General features: G+C 45.2%; 1 protein-coding gene across 5 annotated transcripts in view; it reads left to right on the forward strand.

Moving 5' to 3' along the window:
* The window catches only part of NCBP3 (nuclear cap binding subunit 3), a 30,791-nt gene extending 17,951 nt beyond the window's left edge, over positions 1-12,840 (forward strand). For 2 of the 5 annotated variants that reach the window (XM_059669049.1, XM_059669053.1), the window contains 7 exons: positions 1,206-1,305; positions 1,860-1,963; positions 3,774-4,062; positions 5,856-6,010; positions 7,828-7,983; positions 9,068-9,230; positions 9,641-12,312. In XM_059669049.1, the coding sequence (XP_059525032.1) occupies positions 1,206-1,305; positions 1,860-1,963; positions 3,774-4,062; positions 5,856-6,010; positions 7,828-7,983; positions 9,068-9,230; positions 9,641-9,860 (1,187 nt within the window). In that variant the 3' untranslated portion in view covers positions 9,861-12,312. Of the gene's footprint in view, positions 1-1,205; positions 1,306-1,859; positions 1,964-3,773; positions 4,063-5,855; positions 6,011-7,827; positions 7,984-9,067; positions 9,231-9,640 lie in introns of all 5 variants that reach the window. The other 3 variants (XM_059669050.1, XM_059669051.1, XM_059669052.1) reach the window with 3 other exon arrangements.
* The last annotated feature ends 6,665 nt before the right edge of the window (positions 12,841-19,505 follow it).

Here is a 19,505-nt window from a genome sequence, read left to right on the forward strand (position 1 = left end):
ATGCATTCACATGGGGCTGGTCCTTGGCAGTCAGTGCGTGCCCAAAGGGCTGTCCGAGTCCTTTATATGTACGTGTGAGCACTGACCACCTTTCTTTCCTGTTAATGGACCTTTTAACCTGAAAAAGGGATCTTCTCTGCATTTACTGATTTGAGTGGTTGAGAACATTCTAGATATATGTATGGTACTTTAAGCCATTTTGAGGAAATCACGATAAACTGGAAAAAATAGTTTATCAAATATGTGGAATTACGTATAGTCTGCTTCTTTAATCCCGATTCTGTGTTATTGGTGTATTATCATTCAGAAATGAATATTAGTCCTAGCTGATTTGGCTCAGTGAATAGAGTGTTGGCCTGCAGACTGACGGGTCCCGGGTTCGATTCTGGTCATATGCCCGGGTTGCAGGCTTGATCCCCAGTGTGGGGCATGCAGGAGGCAGCCAATCAATGATTCTCTCTCATCACTGATGTTTCTGTCTCGGTCCCTCTCTTTTCCTCTCTGAAATCAATAATATATATATATATATATATATTTTTTTTTAAAAAGGAATGAATATTACCTTTCAGGGGGCAGTGAAAATGCCACCTCAAAAGCCCATTTGAGCCTGAGCACTTATAACGGTTGAAGCTCTGTCATGCTTTTTTTTTTTTTTTTAATTTATTGATTTTTTACAGAGAGGAAGGGAGAGGGATAGAGAGTTAGAAACATCAGTGAGAGAGAAACATCCATCAGCTGCCTCCTGCACACCCCCTACAGGGGATGTGCCCACAACCAAGGTACGTGCCCTTGACCGATATCGAACCTGGGACCCTTCAGTCCGCAGGCCGACGCTCTATCCACTGAGCCAAACCGGTTAGGGCTGTCATGCTTCTTAGAACCTTATGTCTTGTATTGTTGGGGTTTTATCGGGGTATTTCCTCTATGAAGTATTTCCTCCTTGACAGCTGCTTCACCTCATTCATCTCTGCTTTGCTTCTCCCTCATGCTCCTCCCCCCCCCCCCCCCCCCCACACACACACAATGCCTTAGTGGGCACACAGAGAGGGAATGTTTGCAGTGCATCTTTCCCTTCTGTTGGCTGACTGTGCTGACCTGACTCCAGCTATGCAAAAACGGTCTTTCTTATTTACTTATTTTTAACTATTGCACATTGTTTTCACACCCACAGGAAATCCTAGGTAACTGTTGTAATTAATTTTTAGATGACAAAAAAGAACTTGGAGCAGCCAGAAGAAGTCAGTATTACATGAAATATGGGAATCCAAATTACGGAGGCATGAAAGGAATTCTTAGTAATTCTTGGTGAGTCCAAAAGTATAAAACACAATAGTTAATCTTTCTTAATCCTGTAGTTGGTGTTCTGCAGTGGAATGTCAACATGTGTGGGCTCGAAGGAAGACAAGAGGGAAGAGTGCAAGATTCTTAACAGTGGTACAAGGTGTGAGAATACAGTGGGGCCTTGACTTATGAGTGTCCCGACTAAAGAGTTTTTTGAGATACGAGCCGTCTCTCGGCCGATTTTTTGCTTTGAGTTGCGAGCTAAAATTCGAGTTACAAGCCAGCTTCAGATACCCCACTGCTAGTTGGCGCAGCGAACGTCACAGTGAACGCCACAACATCAGCCCAGCATCACGTGTCTCACTCGTTCACTTTAATGATTTGACATACGAGTAATTTGAGTTACGAGCTCCGTCACGGAACGAATTAAACTCGTAAGTCAAGGCCCCACTGTACTGGGTTTCAGTTTCATTTTAGATGTACCTGATACTTGTCACTGTGTAGTTGAAATTAACCAGTGGGTTTCATGGTCCTTTCTGTTGGTCTTTGATTATGTGCTTATTTTGGCAATGTTGCAGGAAGCGAAGATATCATTCCCGTCGCATTCAGCGGGATGTGATCAAGAAGAGAGCCATGATTGGGGATGATGTTGGCTTGACGTCCTATAAACATCGACATTCCGGTAGTTGCCTGCTCAGCTCTTGGGTAGACACATGTTTGGCTCCCGAAATCATATTTTTATTCTTAATACAGTCTTTTAAGGTTCCAAACTTTATCATCCTCTCTTCCTTGCCCTCACCCTCTGCCAACATATAGGAAAGTAAGTCAAGTCAGAGTTAATTTTAAATTGCCCGTACAAAGAGGTCAAATGGTTTTATAAAAGCTGTTCTAATAAAAAAGCCCAAATGTGACATAGGGAAAATGAAAATAAAACTATTCTTAGGAATCTAATTTTTTCTGTTTATGTCAAAAACTGCATGAAAATTTTTTTTAAAAAAAATGTTATCAGATGAGCTGATTTTATTGTTCTTTTATCTGAAAATGAAAATAAGCTGCTATATCTAGTGTTTTATGCATATTGGCTTGTGCACATGAATGTCTCCAGAAAAATAGGATATCATGACTTGGTATTTTTTTTTCTTTCTTCTCATCTTTCTTTTTTTCTTTCTTTGCTTATTGTAAAAGAATCATTTTCATTATGTTTTATAAAGATTTGTTTTTTATTTTGAACCTAAGTTGTGGGATCTTCCACATGCTTGGTAGAACTAGAACTAAGTCAACATACAAACATGGAATAACATGCATACACATTTATCATTGTAACAAGGACAGGGAGAGGTGACATCTGTACATTTTTATTTAATGTATATATAGAAAATTATATGTAAAATTTGCACTTTATGCAGTTACATTTTTCCAATTTCAGTTACATTAAGATATTTAAGATATTTTGATCATGTAATCTTTTATTAAAGACATTAAAAAGAGAATTGCCCTTAATTCTAGCACTATAATATACTGACTTTCATTTTACATTTTTCCTATTTCGTTTCATAATATTATAATTTTTGTGAACATATATATATTCTATATTCAGCTTCTTCCACTACTTATATGTGCTTTTTCATGAACTTTAAAGTTACATTACTTCTGGTGATTATGGTTTATAAAGTCACTGTGACCCTTGAAGGAGCAAATACTGAACCTTTTAGTTTGCAGGCCGATGCTCTATCCACTGAGCCAAACCAGTCAGGGCTAATACTGAACCTTTGAGAATCTGGTCATACCATTTTGTCAGCTGATCAATATATAACCTTGTCTTTCTGTTTAAAGGCACTTTATTTTAATACATACATTTAATACAGTCATCAGCATGAATTCACAGTCAACAGCACTATAACTCCTGCCTGAACAAAGCTGATACAATACACATATTTTCCTCTTAAGGCACATTACATCCTCCTTACATTTAGGAACACTGGACAGTTTTGGCATTACTCCATAGTGAAATCACCAACAAACACCACATAACTGAGAGACATGGCACTCACTAGGCTGCAGAAAGGACACTCATGTACAGTGTGCGGTGAGCAAGAAGAAAGCACTGCCTCGTTTGACCTCTGCTGGGAAGGTGCATGTGTGGCGACTCTTATTTTGCCACTCTGCACGTGTCCGCTAATGACCATGAAAGCACTGTGAGCGTTGATTCTGGAGCCAGAAATAAATTAGGCAAAATCAAAAATGTAGAATCTGTGAATAATGGCAGTTGACTGTATTTGAGATAATTTCATAATCCATGGGCTGCTAGATCATACTTGACCTAGCCGTTCTTCTGTTGTAGGTACCAGAATGGCACCAGATTGGCTCTGTTACAGATAATGCGGCAATTAAGTCTTGGGCATGGGAACCCTTTCTTTAAAGAAGTCAGTGAAGTAAATAGAAATTTAGACTTGTCATTGCTTTTCCTAATGTTTTTTGGTTAAATTCCTTAGGACTAGTGAATGTTCCTGAGGAACCCATTGAAGAAGAGGAGGAGGAGGAGGAGGAGGACCAGGACATGGATGCTGACGACAGGGTGGTAGTAGAGTACCATGAGGAGCTCCCAGCTCTCAAGCAGACCCGGGAGCGGAGCTCATCCAGGAGGTCCAGTGCCAGCAGCTCAGACTCCGATGAAATGGACTATGATCTAGAACTGAAAATGATTTCCACTCCTTCACCAAAGAAAAGCATGAAAATGACTATGTATGCTGATGAAGTGGAATCTCAGTTGAAAAATATTAGGTAAGATTATTTCTCCTTTCTGTCAGTGCTAGCTTTTAATTTGGTTTTAAATACTAATTACTAACTTCATTTTAATTCCTCTTAGTTTTATAATCACTTTATCTGTTCTAATTTTAGTCCTTTGTAGAGTTTGAATAAAAGTGTTTGATTTTTCCTCAAAATATACAAGAAGAGATCCTTGTGCCCTGGCCAGTTTGGCTCAGTGGATAGAGCGTCGGCCTGCGGACTCAAGGGTCCCGGGTTCGATTCTGGCCAAGGGCATATACCTTGGTTGTGGTTACATACCCAGTAGGGAGTGTGCAGGAGGCAGCTGATCGATGTTTCTCTCTCATCGATGTTTCTGACTCTATTCCTCTCCCTTCCTCTCTGTAAAAAAATCAATAAAATGTATTATTAAAAAAAAAGAAGAAGAGATCCTTGTTATAGACAGTATAAAAGGTGAAAATCACCTGTATAGTCATCCTCTCCTGAGACAAGGACTGTTAGCAGCTGGGTGAATAACCTTCCCGCTAGTTTCATGCATACACATAACACATGGAGAAATTATAGACATAGTTGTACAAAAGTGAAGTTACGCTATATTGTTTTGCAGTATGTTTTTTCCATTTAATATGTTATAGAGATCCACTGTTTTTTCAGCTGTATGTAATCCATTGTTTGAAAGTATCATGGTTTATTTAACCCAATCTCTTATTGATGGACACTTAGGTTTCTATTTTCTTACTATCTCACTAATAAATAAATTACTTAAATTACAATTATTGCACAAAAAATATATGTTGTATGTGAAATTTCATTCCAGAAAGGTTTTATTCACTCACATTTTCACGTGTTACCTACATACTCATCAATGTTAGGTATTATAACTTTCTAAATTTTGCTAATTTTATGGACCAAAAAAATAGTTGTTTTCTTTTAATCCTCACCGAGGATATTTTTTTCCATAGATTGCTAGAGAGTGGAAGGGAGAGAGTAGAGGAGAGGAGGGAGAGGGAGTGGGAGAGAAACATCAACATGAGAGACACACATCGATTGGTGGCTCCCTTACGAGCCCCTGCCTGGGTTGGTGAACTTGCAACCAAGGTACGTGCCCTTGACCGGGAATTGAACCCGGGATCCTTTGGTCCATAGGCTGACACTCTAACCACTGAGCAACCAACAGGACAAAGACAGTTATTTTAATGTGCTTTTCTTTGATGACTAGTGGGGATGAGGCTGAGCATATTCCTGAGGGCAGACAGCATATGCACAACTCAAAGGGTTGGAATCTAGGGGTGCTCTCCCTAACTGTTCTTGGTGGTGTATTTGGGGAAAGGAAGGTACCATTCAAGCTGGTTTGTATGGCTTAGTTCACATCTTTATTTTTAGTTTTCACAGAACTTTGTAAAGACAAATGCTTCCAAAATCGTGCTGGTTCCTAGCATGGTAGCAGATGTCTTTGATGGAGAAGTCAGCCCTAAAGAAAGGGATTGCAGACTCTGTTGTACCTTGTCTACAGCCTGGGGGAGCAGAGGCCTCCCAGTGTTCATCCCAGGAGACTCACAGTTACATGCTCGTGATGGCTGCAGCTGTCAGGTGTGGGAACCTTGGCACCTGCTCACCTGGCTGGTCTCTTTACATCAGGCTGATCGTGATTTTTGTAAATAAATAGTTATCAGTGTGTAGTCTTTGTAAGTGAATGTTAGATTAGATTGGATTTTAATTGTTTCCAGAGAAGTATGTGAGATTGTTGGGTGGGCTTTGTCCCATAGTTGAAGTGGTTAGCTGTGTCTTTTTTTTTTTTTTTTTTCAAGGAACTCCATGAGGTCAGATACTATATCAACAAGCAATATCAAAAACCGAATCGGTAACAAATTGCCACCTGAGAAATTTGCAGACGTCCGACATTTATTAGATGAGAAACGTCAGCACACACGCCCACGGCCGTCAGGCAGCAGCACTGCATCAGGTACTGGTGGTCAGCTCTGGTTCTGGGCTTCGTTCTGAGCTCCGGAAGGCAGACGGGCAGGGATAGGTTTTTAGATTAAATGGTGTCATTTGTGGACGGATTTAGTTGTTCTGGTTCATTACTTCTAAATTTTGGCTTAGGCATTGGCTTTTAGGACATGAAAAATCCGACTTTTTAATACTAGCTTTCAGTATTTTTGAACCTAACGATTATTTTACTATGTATGTCAGTGGTGTTTTTTAAAATATATTTTTATTGACTTCAGAGAGGAAGGGAGAGGGGGAGAGAGACAGAATCATCAATGTTGAGAGAGAATCTGATCGTCTGCCTCCTGCAAGCCTCATACTGGGGATCAAGCCCACAACCTGGGCATATGCCCTGTCTGGAAATCGAACCGTGTTCTCCTGGTTTATAGGTTGACACTCAACCACTGAACCATGGCGGCTGGGCAATCATTGGTATTTTTTATATGTCAGGGTAATAGAAATTGTTGTAGAAATGGTTAAGGATTTGGACTAGACAGGCGTGTAGCGGATGCTCGGCCATGCCTACTGTGTGCCAGGCCCTGGGCTAGATGCTGGGAGTGTTCGAAGTCTTCAGAGGGGATGCAGAATCATCCTAGAACTTTGATGGAGAAACACGAGTGCACATTCAGATCATTCCCCCGAAAGCAGAGTGGAGGAAGCGCTTTGATAGTCCTGTGAGCAGTGGACTGTGGGAGCAGAGAGGGAGCTGGATCTCCTGGCAGAATTGTGGAAGCTTCTGAGAGAATGTGGGGAGAGAATAGGATCTCAGCTGGCAAATATAGTTTTTTGAGGAAGTAACTGATTTTATATCTATTTTAGAAAGATAACTTAGAAGCAGAGTGAGGTCGGGTATAGAGTTAAGTAAATAACAAAGGCCTGAACTAGGTCAGGGACCACAGAGACAGTGGACGAGAATGTCACACGTGAAGGAAGAAGACTCAGCACTGGGATGCGAGGGAGGAAAGGGAGAGAAGCCAAGGGACCCAGGTCAGTGGGACGGGGATGATGGGGTGCTGTTCTCCGAGAATAAGCAAGGCGCGGAAGAGCCCATTGCTAATAAAGGTGGTTTTGTTGTTGCTGTTATGGTGTTACTGTTAGAAGGAACTCAGGAGGAAAGGCAGATTTTGGGGGTGGGAGGGGGTATAGAGGAAGAACAAATTTGATTTGGGACATCTTCCCTTAATCCTTTGCTTTTCACCACTCTCATTACATTTATTGTTAAGTGTAATAAGTTTATTGAGAACTTATATGTTCAAAGATTGTGGCTTCTGCCCTCGGCTTTTGCAATATTGCTTGTTAACTAAAATGTTTGTAAATCATTTGGTCTGCTTGGTTCTACTTAAAAAGAAAAAAAAAGACAGTTGATTCTGCCACAGAAATTCCTTTCTGGAGCAGTCAGCAGAGAACCCTTACATCTGATTTTTCCTAAGGAAATCTAGATTACATACAGTATCGATTTTCAACTGGTCCTGATGATTTGGGCACTGACCTCTTTTCTCTTAGATTGTCAAATAAAAGAATGACAACAGCCAACATGTTGTCCCATGTGGATGAATCAAAATTATACCTTTTTTTGGTCTGCCACAGAACTTTAGTAATTAGTTTATGTGTGCCATGAGATGCAAAAGGCTGAAAATCACTGGCTTGGAGAGAAGATGTTGAGAAGCTTGAGTGTGTTGGCCCTTTGTCCTCACTCGGGGAGATCTGGACCAGGTCCTGTAAGGATCCCAGGTTGACAGTACAGATAGCAAAGCACACACACTTGGTAACAGTAGTACTTTTCTTTCCTAGATATACGCCAGCGGTTAGGAAAAAGACCACATTCTCCAGAAAAGGCTTGTAACCCCGTCGTTCGGAGAGAGCCCTTTTCTGATGTTCATAGTAGGCTAGGTGTCCCCAGGCAAGACACTAAAGGCCTCTATTCTGATACTCGGGAGAAGAAATCAGGTTGGTAACACTTAAAACTGATGGGGATGGCAATTGGGTAAGAAGAGCAAGGACAATGGGTAAAGCATCGAAATACTTTGTTAGTAGAGGCAGTAAATAGCAGGTGCCAAAAATATTTTTTCTCTTTCATAATAGTTGTAATAACAACAACAACAATAATAATGGTAGTAATATGGAAATTTTAGTAAATAGATAAAGACCCATCCCTGGTTCTTTCAGTTTAGCACAAATACTTTTTAGTTTCATGTATGCCATTCCAGTCTTTGTCCATATACATATCCTACCTTTTCATATAGTGTTTTACCATAGTCACTTTTCTACATGGTTAAATTTATTTTTTTTTAATATATTTTATTGATTTTTTTACAGAGAGGAAGGGAGAGGGATAGAGAGTTAGAAACATCGATTCAGCTGCCTCTTGCACGCTTCCTACTGGGGATGTGCCCGCAACCCAGGTACATGCCCTTGACCGAAATTGAACCTGGGACCCTTCAGTCCGCAGGCCGACGCACTATCCGCTGAGCTAAACCAGCTAGTGCGGGTTAAATTCTTTATAAATAAAACTTAATTGCCTTATAGTGTGGCTATACTATGAAATTCTAAACACATATTTCTCTATTATTAGATATTGACAAAGTATATTTTTAAAATATAATGGAGGGCGGGCAGAATCTCTAAAATTAATTTGCAGTGTTGCAGGCTCATCAGTTTGTAGAGCGTTATAGCTGGGATGATCTGGGGATGGCCCACTCCTGGCAGAATGCAGCTGTGCACAGGGTGGTGCGTTTCACCAGGGAGGGGGCAGGTGTAGCACAGACTCCCCGGTGATTCTAAAATGCTTAGCATGGAGGCCATGTTCCCTGGCTGTGAGAATCTCCCCTTGGGTCCAGATCCCTCAGTTTGCAGGCAGGGGATGCAGCCAGGGAGATGAGATTACCTGTGCAAGGCTGCACAGTGGTTGCAGGTGCCACAGACCCTCCTCCCTCACCCCCACCACCACTGTTCCCTGCTCATCAGGTGTTGGCAGTACCCCTGCTTCCTCAGCATTGACTACCAAAACTAAAATGCCTTCTCATTCAAACAGGTAGTTTATGGACTCGCTTAGGATCTGCATCCAAGACCAAAGAAAAGAACACGAAGAAAGTGGATCGTAGGGCCCCTGGCACTGAGGAAGATGACTCCGAGCTGCAAAGGGCATGGGGGGCTCTGATTAAGGAGAAAGAACAGTCTCGCCAAAAGAAGAGCCGGTTAGATAACTTACCATCTCTCCAGATTGAAGTTAGTCGGGAAAGCAGCTCTGGTTCAGAGGCAGAGTCCTGATGCCCTTGGGGCCGATGGCAGCTGCCCTAAAGCCTGACATTCTTGCGCAGGGTGGGTGCACAGTAGGAACCTCCCCTGCAGGAGTTGGTGCCCCTCCCGCTTTACTCACAGAGTCACCCTCAGCTCTTGCTGCTTTAGCAAGAGCTCTTAAGAATGTGACGTGTTTGAAGGGCACCTGTCGATCTTTTGCTGCAGTTATAGTTCTGGGCCCTCGATTTTTTTCCTACCACTCCACAAGCTTTACCCTTTGAGAAAAAGGCAGCCCTCCAGATTTTGTAGATGTTTTTCTTAATATTTTTAACATTGTGTCTCTTAAAAAAAAAAATGTTTTACACAGTTCATCCAAAGAGCAGAGAACTGAACTTCTCACTATTGCCTTGGCCCTGACAGCTGTTACCAGCACCCTTTTCCCAAGAAAAGTCAATTCCCAGGTGCTTATTGGACAGCCTTCGAGGGGGAAGATGAGGGAAGCTGCCAGCTCACTCTTCCAGGACCCTAGTGTGGGGGCCGAATCCCATGGACCTGACCTCAGAGGTGCACCAGTGCTGCCCAGGTAGATCACAGACACAGCGTCGGTCGTGCTTCCGTTCCTCCTGGAGATACCTGTTAGGGACCTCTTGTTAGCACTCGGCTTGCCGTGAAGATCAAGTTCAGTACTGGGGGATTTTTAGGAACAAAAAACTGTGACTTCTGGATTTGGGATGGATTTTTTTGTGCTAGGGGTGGGGTCATGGGGTAATGTTGAACAATTTCTAAGTCTGTATTATGTTTAAAAAATATTAATGATTTAAGGTTTAAATTTTTAATTTTTATATGTGAAAATACTTCCTGTTGGCTACCAGGGAAGCTCAAGTGGTGTCTAATGTGCTGTTAAATATATATTATATACTTTGGAAGAAGGCAAAGAGAGGAGTCTCATTATTTTTAAATATCCTAATTGTATTGTCTGTTGTACATAGAGTTCAGCTTGCCTTGGGCCACTGTAGGAAAACATCCACCCGTCTGAGATGGGGTTCTGTTGTTCATTATCCCTTGAGAAGAAACGCATTGACCTTTTTTCTGACACCTGGAGACATCTTCCAAACTGGCAAATGACATAGTTATAGAAATTTTGTTCATTTATTTCTAGTTTTAGTTTGATTATTTTAACTAAAGGGCAGTAGATTAGTTTGTTTTCCTGTCTGATTTTTATTTTGAAGTACTTAATGTTTGCATTCCTCTGCAGCTTAAAAAGGGTGTTTCACTTCAGTTCACCAGCACCTGGGAGTTAGGGTTAGTGAAGCCTTGTCCCTTTTGTGATGTCACAACTCTCCACCTGCCGGGAGCGTCCCAGTCCCCGGTGCAGCCCTGCATTCTAGAGCTCCTCCCTGTCTTGTGGCTGAGTTCATTAGTGTTCCCTGGAGAGCTGATCGAGTGCAGACACTGTTGTTAATCAAGTAAAGGGCTGCAGCAAAGCCTGCACTGTCTGTATTTTGTTGCTTGACCTGCTTTTTTCTCTCCCTTTAGAAAGATTAGAACAGGCCCATGATACGTTTCACCTTCCTAATAGGATTCTAGGAAAGAGATAGTTTAGGCTTCTCTGCCGGTTGAGACCTAAGGTTTCTAAGGCTCCTCAGCTCTCTTGCTCTTTGAAGCACCCTGAGCCAGGTTCTTGAGGGCTTGGGAGTTGATGGAGTGAGAACCCCTGGCTGTGTTCCATGACCTGGGCCTTGGTTTCCCCATTTAGCAAATGAATGGGCTGGAACCAGAGCTTCTGGCTTTGTTGGTGTGTCTCAGTGGTGTTTGACTTTTTGCCCCAGTTATGGCTGCAGTAAGCTGGCCAGCACTGGTTTCTGTTGCAGGCAGGGGAAGGGTCAAGGAGTCAACTGAGGTTGTGGACGGGGACTTACCCCATCCATTCCGGTCTCTGGGTGGGACAGAGTCTCTGTGGCCAGGGTCCCAACTGACACGGTCTCTGTAGTTTCAGAAAGTGCCCTCTCCTAGGATTTCCTTTGGGTTTCCCCGCAGCGGTGCAGGCCCATCTGTCCCAGGGCCTTTTGGTCCTCCCAGTCGCCGGTAGAGACCAGGGAAGACTTTCAGGTGAGTGGTGGTTTGTAGTCAAAACCGGGTCTTTGACTTAGCCAAGGAAAGTGCCCACTTTAGCAGCTTGGCAATTCTCACAAACACACAGAACCCAGAAAAGGATCTTCAAAGATTTTCAGTGTATTTCTGAAAGTTATTGGTCTCAACCTCTCTTGCTCTCCAGCCTGTACTCAGATACTCCGATTGTGCAATATCTTAGGCGTGCCCCGAGTGCCCAGGCCCTTCCTTTGGAGTTTGGGAGTGAAAATGGACAGTCAGGACAGTCCCCTGGCAGGAGCTCAGTGGGCTTTTACACAGAGCACTTCATGGACGTGGGCAGCAGGACTACGCACTTTTCAGATTTCTCTTCGTCTTTATACGTACAAGATTTTAAATACATTTTTGCTGCTTGATAATAATTAGATACCTCATTTCTGTTTCCCACTCTACCTCTTGGGAGAGGTACCAGCTACCCAGGGGAACTTGCAGAGGCTCCACAGATGTACACTCTCCTCATCTGGCCTTGTCTAGTTCATTCCTTGAATCCCTCCCCGAAGTTCAACCACTGTCTCCCGCTCCATCTCCATAGCAGCTCTTCACTGGTCTCTGCCCCATCTCTCCCTCTCTCTTCTGCACCATACCCAGGGTGAACTCTTGTTGTTAGCAGTTTATTGACATATAATTTATGTATTGTGCACGTCAGTGGCTTTCTGTATAGTCACAGAGAAGTGCAGCCGTTGTCATAATCAATTTTAGAACATTGCGTCACTAAAAAGAAACCTTGTACATTAGCAGTCACTCCTCATTCCCTGTCCCCCTCCCCCCAGCAACCACTGTTTCTGTTGCTATGGATTTGCCTATTCTGCACATTTCCTATAAATGGAATCATACACTTTATATGATTCATGACTGGCTTCTTTCATTAAACATATTTTCAAGTTTCATCCATGTTGTAGCATGTATCAGTACTTTATTTCCTTCTGTTGCTGAATAATATTCCATTTTGTGGCTGTACCACACTTTTATCTATTCACCTGTTAATGGACATTTGGGTTGTTTCTGCTTTGAGACTATTCTGAATAGTGCTCCTATGAACATTTATGTACAAGTTTTATGTGGACATATGTTTTCGTTACTCTTGGGTTATATACCTAGAAGTGGGATTGCTGGGTCATATTGCAACTCTGTCTTTAACCTTTTGGAGAACTGCCAGGCTGTTTTCCCAAGTGGTTGCATCATTTTTCATTCCCCCCAGCAATATACAAGGGTTCCAGTTTTTCTACATCTTTGACAGCAACTTATTTTCTGATATAAATTGGTATCTTGTGGTTTTGATTTGCATTTCCCTGATGACTACAGATGTTGGCTATCTTTTCATGTGCTTCGGGATGAACTTTCTGTTATTTCTCTGCTTAAGACCTTTTCCAAAGCGTCGCCATTGCCCTTGGAATAAATCCCAAACTCCTCTGATACTCACACGGCTGGTCGAGACCTATTTCTCTGGCACTGTTTCTGGCCTGTTGGCCCGCCCTCCCCTGCCCTCTGCTCACTACTTCCCTGGGCTCATCGTTATCTTCCCAGCCTCCCAGGCTCTGCTCAGTGCTATCCTCCCGCACTGGCACCCCCTGGCCCTGTCCCCTCCTGCCTGGCCTTCTCAAGGACTTAGCGACCCCTCCACAGGGCTATCCCAGCTCCCAGAGCCAGAGTCTGGGTCCCTGCTCTGTGCCCCACGGGACTGCCACATGGAAGTCTTGGCTTACTCCCGGGTTAGAGTAGAAAACCATACCCAGGTAAACACTGAGTGTAACCCCAGGTCCTCCTGGAAACCCCGAGGACCAGCATCAGGAGGCCCATGATGAGCGCACTGCTCCTGCCCGTGTGGCACAGGGCACGGTGTCTGTGCCATGGTGAGCGCACTGCTCCTGCCCGTGTGGCACAGGGCACGGTGTCTGTGCCATGGTGAGCGCACTGCTCCTGCCCGTGTGGCACAGGGCACGGTGTCTGTGCCATGGTGAGCGCACTGCTCCTGCCCGTGTGGCACAGGGCACGGTGTCTGTGCCATGGTGAGCGCACTGCTCCTGCCCGTGTGGCACAGGGCACGGTGTCTGTGCCATGGTGAGCGCACTGCTCCTGCCCGTGTGGCACAGGGCACGGTGTCTGTGCCATGGTGAGCGCACTGCTCCTGCCCGTGTGGCACAGGGCACGGTGTCTGTGCCATGGTGAGCGCACTGCTCCTGCCCGTGTGGCACAGGGCACGGTGTCTGTGCCATGGTGAGCGCACTGCTCCTGCCCGTGTGGCACAGGGCACGGTGTCTGTGCCATGGTGAGCGCACTGCTCCTGCCCGTGTGGCACAGGGCACAGTGTCTGTGGTTGAGCACCAGGGGAAGTGTCAGGTCTGCGCTGACAGGCCATAGTCCCACTCGGGTGAGAAGAGGCGCTTGGGGGCTGAGAGGCCACAGGAGCAGCAGAGCTTGAGCTCGCCACTGGCCCTCCTGCCCTCTGCTGGGTGAGGGGAGGGCAGGCGGAATGGGCCAAACGATTTAAAGTTATTTCCCTTTTCCCTTGTCTCTTTTTCCCCAGACAAATGCCATAGTGTTTGCCTAAGTGAAGTGTATGATAACCAAAGCTCTCTCTTCTCCCAAGCCTGCCCCCTTTACACTGGATTGTAGTTCCCGGTTCCTAGTTTGTCTTTTTGCTAGACTGTAAGCTCCGTGAGAGCAGGGACATGTCTGGCTTGTTCCTGGGGTTTCCCCAGTCCTGGCACCATGCCTGGCACTTGACAGGCCCCCCACGGACAGGTGCTGGGTGTGCACAACCCCCACTGCAGGAGCAGCTCCCTCCGCTGAGGCCTGGCTAGTCCTTGTTTTCCTGCCTTGTACCCGCCACACTTGGTCTTTGTTTTACTGTCCCTGCCAGCCTGCGAGCTCCCAGTGAGCAGGTGTCTTCCTGTTGTCTCCTCTGTGTCTTCCCAACATGCCAGAGTAAGTGGCGCCTAAAGAGTGTTTGGTAAATGGACTGTGGTACCTTTGTCTCCACGTCAGTCTACTTTTAGTAAAGACCACCGGATTCAGGGGAAGGTTGCTCAGCAGTGCATACTTGTATAACAGAAACATCTCATTAAAACCTTGATAAAATTCCCATTTTGGTGATCTGGCCATAGCTGAGCAGAAACTTACCCAGCTCTTTGAAGAGTTTGCTAGAGAATTACGTAGGCAAGAAGGCAGGAGAGCCAGACAGGAAGAGGGCAGGTGGACGGAACCCATAGAAGGACTGCTGGGACGGCCTAGCCTTTGGTCCTGTTGGGGAGGAATGGGACGCAGCCCAGAGAAGGCGAAAGGAAGCAGCTCTCTCCGCAGCAGCCCTTTGCCTCCAGCAGCATTCCAGCTCTCACATGGAGCGTTCTTAAAATGATGGCGAAATGCTGACAGGCTCTGTGGGTTAAAGTTAACAGCAACTCGTGGCTTCACAGATTCATTAATTGCTACACAAATAAACTTGATGTATGATTATTTGCATTTAAACCTTATATAATAAGTAAATTAGAAGTTAAACCATTTTTTCTTTTAAGAACTAAAAAGACCAAATTTTTTTTATGATCTTGAGATTAGCACACTTCAAGGCAGATTGCTATTGTGTAATCTCACTGCCAATAACCTAGAACTTTTCTTACATGTTTATAAAGTAAGTCTTAGAAGAAAAACTACTGTAGCATTTTTAAAAAGTGAAATTTATGAACATTTCACAGACTTTTGATGTTTCAGGAGCAATTAGGGAAATGCCAACTCCAAGCCTGTTTCAAATAGTTGTGAGGCATTGAAGTGGGATTTTGCTGTGGTATAAGTAAAACTCCAGAGTGTGGTTAGTGTTTAATCTACCACAGTCATACCCTGCCTGGGGCTCTTAGTTGTTTTGTCTGAGCAATTCCAGAGGCCCTAGACCAGTGTAGGTTAGTGAGGGCAAGAGGCCCACACAGTTGGCAGGAGAGAAGACGTGGCCTTCCCATCTCTTCCTGGGGTTGTGTGTGTTTAATCCTGTGATATGTCCTTCTTGTCATTGGTAAGGGTTCCTCAGGGGGCCTGTGAGCAGGATGCAGCACTCCTGGCTCAGGTAGAGTGTCTTTGGGGCAGAGTCCAATAGTATGGAGGCTACAGCTGGGGCTGGAGCCCAGGGAACTCCCTTCGTCCCATGTACAGACAGGAAAAGACGAAGCAAGTCCCTTCACCTCTTGGGACCTCAGGTTCCCCATCTGTCACATGAAGGGATCTCCAGTTTTAGTGTTAATGTGAGTTGTGAGCCCTTTGCTGTACTTTCCCAGGGAGCATCAGGACTGTAAGCTGAACAGGAAGGAGGTGGGGACAAGCAGGAGGTCTAAGACCTTGGACTCTTGGTTCCATGACTCAAGTGCAACCCCCAACCCCCTCTCCCAGCCCCTCAGTTATGAAAAGCCAAGAAGATCCTCTCTCTTGCTCCCTCTCCACTAAGCCCCCCTTCCCCAACACACACCATTCAGTGTGTTATTTGGGAGGTATTTTTAGGAGGTGGCCCACTATATTAGCTTGAGCTGTCATAGCAAGACGTGGTGGCTTCAACAACAAATTTATTTGTTCACAATCTGGAGGCCAAGATCAGGGTGCCAGCATGGTTGGGTTCTGGTGAGGCCTCTCTTCCTGGCTTACAGAGAGCCGCCTTCTCATGTGTCCTCACATGGCTTTTCCCTGCTGCCTGCACTTGGGGAGAGGGATCACTTCCTCTTCTAAGCCTGTTGGATTAGGGCCCTACCTTTATGACCTTAAATATCTCCTAAAGGCCCTATCCCCAAATATAGTCAAATTAGGTGTTATGGCTTCAACATATTAATTTGGGGGTTCAGGGGGACACAGTTCAGTGCATGGCACCCAGTGATGCAAGTATCCCAGCATGTTTGTGGAATGAGGTCCCTGCTTTTTAATAGCTCATGATAGACCCTTGGGTCTGAAGGCACCGCTTTTACTGGTTCAGAGTCCTGGGTCTGGAGAAGATAGACCTGGTTGAGTCCCAACTCTGCCACTTACTAGCCATTTGCCTTGGGCAAGTTCCTTCACCACCTTCTCTGAGCCAGCACCATCGTTGGTGAAATTGGATGACCCAGCAGGGTGTCTGTGAGGACCCCATGGGGGCTCCACGGAAGGCCCTTGACACTGAGTCTGCGGCTCCCTCCTGAGTGCCCGTTCAATGGGGGTGGTGACTGCTGCTCTCCAGTCGTCCCCCAGCCCCCTTTGCCAGCCCTGGCCTCCACTGCAGTCCTCTCTAGTCTCAGTAACATCCTCACTCTTCCAAATGCTCTCCCAGGACTCAGAAGGCAAGCGGGGATTGGACACGTTTCCTGAGGCTGGGGCTCTGAGGCAGGGCTGTGGGAACACCCTCATCCGCTGATGCTTGGACTCTCAAGACAGAGTAGCTAGTCCTACATCATGCTGAACACGGCCCTCCAGCCCTAAAGCTGAACACGGCCCCTCCAGCCCTAAAACTTTTCGTTTGAAATTACAGAACAGTTTCAAGGGTAGAATAAAGAACATTTTGCCACATTTTCTCATTCTTTCCCTGCCTCTCCCCCTTCTTCCCTCTCTGAACCATTAACTATTTGAGGGTTACTTACACAGTCGTGTCCCTTACTCTCTAAATATTTTAGTGAACATTTCCTGAGAACAAAGATATTCTCTCATAGTTATGAGAGAATAGTATAGTATAGTTATCAAATTCTAATTTGATAAATATATAATTTTATCTAACCAGTACAGTAGTATCTAATCGGTAGTTCATGTTTCAATTTTGTCAACTGTTCCAATAATATGGTTTCCCACTGTGTGTTTTTATTTTTCCTTTTTCTTTTTTAAAATATATTTTCATTGATTTCAGGGAGGAAGGGAGAGGGAGAGGTGTTATGCCCAGATTTCAAGATTCCCAAGAGCCCACCAGGGAGCCAGCGAGTCCGATGCAAAAGCAAAGAGTCCTTTATTTCAAACCTAGGTCTGGCTCCCCCACCCTCCTTACTGACACAGCAGCAGGTGGCAGAGAGAGGCCTAGCCCGATGGAACGAGGAGTTTTATAGGGGGGTGGAGTAAGGGGTGGAGAGGTGACTGTGGGTCCTGCCGATTGGCCAGGCGCAAGTCGGTACACAGGATGTGGTCATATTGATGGCGTGCACTTCCCTTGATTATCATTGGCTAGTCCAGAGAAATCCTGGGTGTGGCTAGCAGAGGCTTGGGCTTCTGGGAAGAAGCCTTGCCGAGCACATGGCTCTGCCCAAAAATGGAGGACCCAGGGTAAGATGGAGGGCGTAGTCCTCGCCCTTTCATTCCCCCCTTGTCTTGGAACTTCCGGCTCAATCATGGGACAGACTGCATTTCTATTCCACCGTTGCTAGAGGCCCATACTGGGCACACAGAACTATCAACTGAAATATCCCTATAAGCTTAACAAATGGTCCGGTGGAAGGGAAAGAAACCATTTTAGATTTAACAACTTCTATTGAAGTAGGATTTTTCTTCTTAAAATTCCTCCATGGCTATCAAAAAGCCAAATCAAGATTAATTTATCTACTGTACTATTTGCCTTGAGGAGGCTTAAGTATTCCTGTTTGTTAGGCTAGATTTAAATTTAGAGTCTGTTAAACTAAGCCTTCGTTTTTCTGGATACCATTTTCAGCTGGACCAAGTCTCTTCTGTTATTTGGTTCCTGATCTGGGCTGGGCATGGGAAGCAAGAAGCAGCCATGGGGACAGGAGACCTTCCTCAGAAGGGGCGAGTGTTCAAGCCCCTGCACCATTGGGGGGGGGTGAGGATCTGTGCCCCACCTCTGTTGAACCCCAAGTTTTCTCCTACTGGCCCCCGGCTGTGCCTGTCTTAGGTTGCCCCACCCTGTGGGGTCTTACCAGTCATTGACTACCAACCATCTCTGGGCCAAGTAGGGTGATGTGAGGTTCAGTTCTGTCTCCTTGTTAACCTATGTCCTTCTGGCCTCCATGCCCAGCAACTGCCTTTGGATCCCCTCGTCTGCTGGCGGGGCCCCGGCATTGATCATGGGGAACCCAGGTTTCTTCTCCAGAGAGGGCCCAGCTTATGCCATTGGGCAAGAGACAGATCCATGGTACCAGCTTTTCATGAACCCAGCTTGAACGGAGAGCTCAGACAACAGCTGTAGACAATTGGAATCCTCTTGGCAAGAAAGGTCAATACAGAATGCTTAAGTGCCTTCCCAGGAGGGAACAAATCCCTTCATGTATTGCCATGACTTATTTAGCATTGCCAGATTTCGGAGGAATTACATAAGGAGAAAAACATACTGATCTACTCTAAGATTTTCTGACTTTCCTTGCTAATTCCTTTTCATGGATTTAAAATAAAACAGTAACTGTTGGTATAAAACCTTCTTTCTATGCATAAACATGCCTCAGACCTTCTATTCTAAACAGGCTTTTTCCAGCTTTACTACCCCTGACATGGGCATGGTGACTCAGGCCTGCAAGACAGTATTACAGGCTGCCAACTGTTAGCTGTCTCTCAACAGAGACCAAAACCTGATGGGCACCCTTCCCTGCTCAGTTGGGCACCTGCCCTCTTGGCAGCTAGATACCCTTTACTTTGGGGGGTCACGCCACACAGCTCCCTTCCAGGACAGCCAACATACATTCAAACCTGCAAAAGAATCAAAGGTTAATATAACATATCAATACAATGAAACATAATATTGGCATCGTGGCCGCTTCAGGCAGCCAAATCTTTTGCTCCTATAAATTGTCCTTGTCTCTTTGGAGCCATGTCCATGAAGATGCAGGCATTATCTAAGTGTATTACACAGTATTGTGGGGGCTCCTGGTGACAGGAGTGATCGCGAGCCATGTTACCAGCATCAGGCAGGTTGAGCACGCCGTAGCTTGAGCTTGAGCGGGTTGCGTTGATCTTGATCGATGCTCCATTTGGTGATGAAGTCTTTCCGGGTCATGGATGGATCCGCTGACTGGACGTGAGTGTGATGAACCCAGGTAGCAACGCCGTCTACCTTGAGAGCGGTGGGGATCGTCAGCACCAGAGTGTAGGGACCCTTCCAACGTGGCTCTAGGGTCTCCCGGCGGTGCCTTCTGACGTAGACCCAATCTCCTGGT

The sequence above is a fragment of the Myotis daubentonii genome, chromosome 16 (genome assembly GCF_963259705.1).
Source record: "Myotis daubentonii chromosome 16, mMyoDau2.1, whole genome shotgun sequence".
Lineage (NCBI taxonomy): Eukaryota > Metazoa > Chordata > Mammalia > Chiroptera > Vespertilionidae > Myotis > Myotis daubentonii.